At 47.7% G+C, this 2,449-nt stretch overlaps 1 protein-coding gene across 1 annotated transcript; it reads right to left on the reverse strand.

Annotated features, from left to right (window-relative positions):
- Window positions 1-352: 352 nt before the first annotated feature.
- LOC119331120 (peptide methionine sulfoxide reductase A5-like) lies at window positions 353-2,429 on the reverse strand. Its single transcript, XM_037604294.1, has 4 exons — window positions 2,139-2,429; window positions 1,418-1,530; window positions 951-1,095; window positions 353-831 (listed from the first exon to the last, which is right to left on the reverse strand). Exons 1-4 carry the CDS (start codon window positions 2,427-2,429, stop codon window positions 634-636), a joined length of 747 nt encoding a protein of 248 aa, XP_037460191.1. The 3' UTR covers window positions 353-633.
- Between the last annotated feature and the right edge of the window lie 20 nt (window positions 2,430-2,449).

Raw genomic sequence — 2,449 nt, forward strand, 5'->3', positions numbered from 1 at the left:
TCTATGAACTATATATGCAGTAGTCAGTAAATGTTCCCACATGTATTTATTTGTTGTTTAAAGGAATGTTAAAATTATTATGTTCAACTATAATTTAAAATTTCCATTCCTTTCGGCACGGTCAACTTTATATTTGTTGGTGGACACGTGCGTTGCACGTGCATGGTTACTAGTATTAAGTAATGCTGCTTTAGTGCGACTTTGTAGAGAGTCAGCTCAGGAAACATCCTGAGCCCTAGGGTCAGCTCAGCACTTGGGTTTGTGAATAAGAATGCTTCTATATATTTTTCACAATTGAGTCGACCAAAAGTTACATCTTACAACTTCACCGCATGTCCAGCAAGCCCAGATCGAACAAGATAAAACATGAGTACAGCAAGCCCGGAAGAGATAAACATGGGTACAGCAAACGGACGGAGAAAAACTCCAAACCGACAGATGATCGATGCTATCTATAAACGATGTGATGAATCACCGTGACCAAGTGAACAATGAATCGCTGCTGTCAGCAGGCTGCTGAAACATTCCTACAGAAACTTCTCGGCAAAATCATGCAGAACTCTCTTGTTCTCTATGCTGGATTACAACTTGATGGATTACAGTTTGATGAGAACCGGGACCAGAATGGGCTACCTAAATGTCGCGTAGGATGGGCCAACCTTTCTTGGCAATCTCATCGATCTTGGAGCTTATCTTCTTCTGGGTCTTTGGAGGACAGAGCTCGGCTGCATATGCGTTCAGCTTCGCGGCCAGTGTCGATGACAGGAGCTCCTCTTCTGGCAGGTTCCCGATCAGTTGCACCAGGAAAGGCTTGCGCTTCAGCTCGAATTTCTAGCATTCAGATCGATTTCACGTAAGTGCACAACATACATAAAGAGGATTCATTACTCTACTAGAACGCCATTTGCATTGCAGGTCTCACAAGGAAGAATAATGAATGACATAGATACCTGATGTTCTGGTTCAGCTGGATAAAATGCCCCCAACGGTTGGATCTTTGTGGTGATAACGCTGCTGCGGTCCTTGGCTTGTTCCCTCTCTTTGGTAAGAGCAGCCAATCTAGCCTCGAGGGTTCCATTCGTGAAAATGACGGATCTGTGACCACACAAATGAGCAACAGTTAACGATCATGATGCTCGCAAGAAGATAATTTGCCGACAACAGCTATCATCATATTGTGCTATGCTGCTGCTATGCACACAGAGGATCTTTTTTGAGCTACTGGCATTACATTCCGACCAAGATGAATCCATGAAGGCATGAAACCAAGGTGAAAACGTTGGCTTTGTTGCTAACATATCATATGCTAAAACACTGTAAACAAAATCCATCTAACATGAAAATGCAGCGTGTGCAAACAGATGATCATCACACCCTCAAATAGAAATTTACTGGTCTAGAGAAAAAAGTCAATCACCTATATTGGTTGCCAACATCTGGTCCTTGTCCAAAGACCTCCCGTGGATCATGGCTTGCCCAGAACATGTCCAAAAGCTGCTTGTACTGAATCAGCCGGGGATCATATTCGACCTGGATGGATGAAGTGCAAGCAGAAGTCAAAGCCAGTCATGGCAGCTCAAACATTACTCAATCTTCGATTAGCACATCAGAACTTATACAATTTTTATAATGGGCAGAAACACAGCACAATATAATGGGCAGAAACGCAGCACGATCACGCGCATCAAGACCAAAACATGCACAATTGCTTCAAGCACACGTTCCGTCAAACAAATCAGGCATGTCAAGTAGGTCCAAAACATTCATTCCATGTAGCTCAGAAATTACTCAAGCTCTGACTAGCACTTCAGGACTTGTGTCCTTTTATAATGGGCAAAACCGCAGCAAGATCACAGGCACCAAGACCAAAACATGCCCAATTTCTTCTAAAAAAGCACGCCCAATTGCTTCAAGCACACGCCACAGCAAACAAATCAGGCATGTCCCAAAGCATCCTATCATGCAGGTCATAAAACATTCGTTCATTCAATCGCTGCTAGTTTCACTTGCGCGCATAAAATGGTTTAGTTTAATAACCAACCAAGTACAGAGAACAGGCTATATCGCTACCAATAGTAGGGACAAAAATGAACATTATAAGGAAGGAGCTGGCGGAAGGAGAGCTCAGTGGGTACTACCTTGACGCACTCGGCGTGGTCGGCGAGGTTGCGGTACTCGGGGTTGGCCTTGGAGCCGCCGGCGTAGCCGACGGAGGTGCGGAGCACGCCGTGGAGGCACCCGAAGGCCGCCTCGGAGCGCCAGAAGCTGCCCAGCGCGAACACCGCGGTGGCCGGCGCGCCCCCGCCGGCGCGGACCGTGAGGCCCTCGCCCCCGGCGCGGACGGTGAGCCGCGCGCCCGAGGCCGCCGCCACGAGGCACGCGAGCGCCCATAGGAAGGCGGCCGCGGCGGGGGAGGACGCGCGGGCCATCGCGTCGGCGTGGGAGCGGA

Source organism: Triticum dicoccoides, chromosome 7A (genome assembly GCF_002162155.2).
Source record: "Triticum dicoccoides isolate Atlit2015 ecotype Zavitan chromosome 7A, WEW_v2.0, whole genome shotgun sequence".
Taxonomy (NCBI): domain Eukaryota; kingdom Viridiplantae; phylum Streptophyta; class Magnoliopsida; order Poales; family Poaceae; genus Triticum; species Triticum dicoccoides.

Excerpts from the sequence above, each read along its gene's own strand:
- LOC119331120 (XM_037604294.1), bottom strand. The coding sequence starts at position 2,429 with ATGGCCCGCGCGTCCTCCCCCGCCGCGGCCGCCTTCCTATGGGCGCTC. Across the intron at positions 1,531-2,138 it reads ACCACGCCGAGTGCGTCAAG|GTCGAATATGATCCCCGGCT; the intron begins GTAGTACCCACT and ends TCATCCATCCAG. Across the intron at positions 1,096-1,417 it reads GATGTTGGCAACCAATATAG|ATCCGTCATTTTCACGAATG; the intron begins GTGATTGACTTT and ends GTGTGGTCACAG.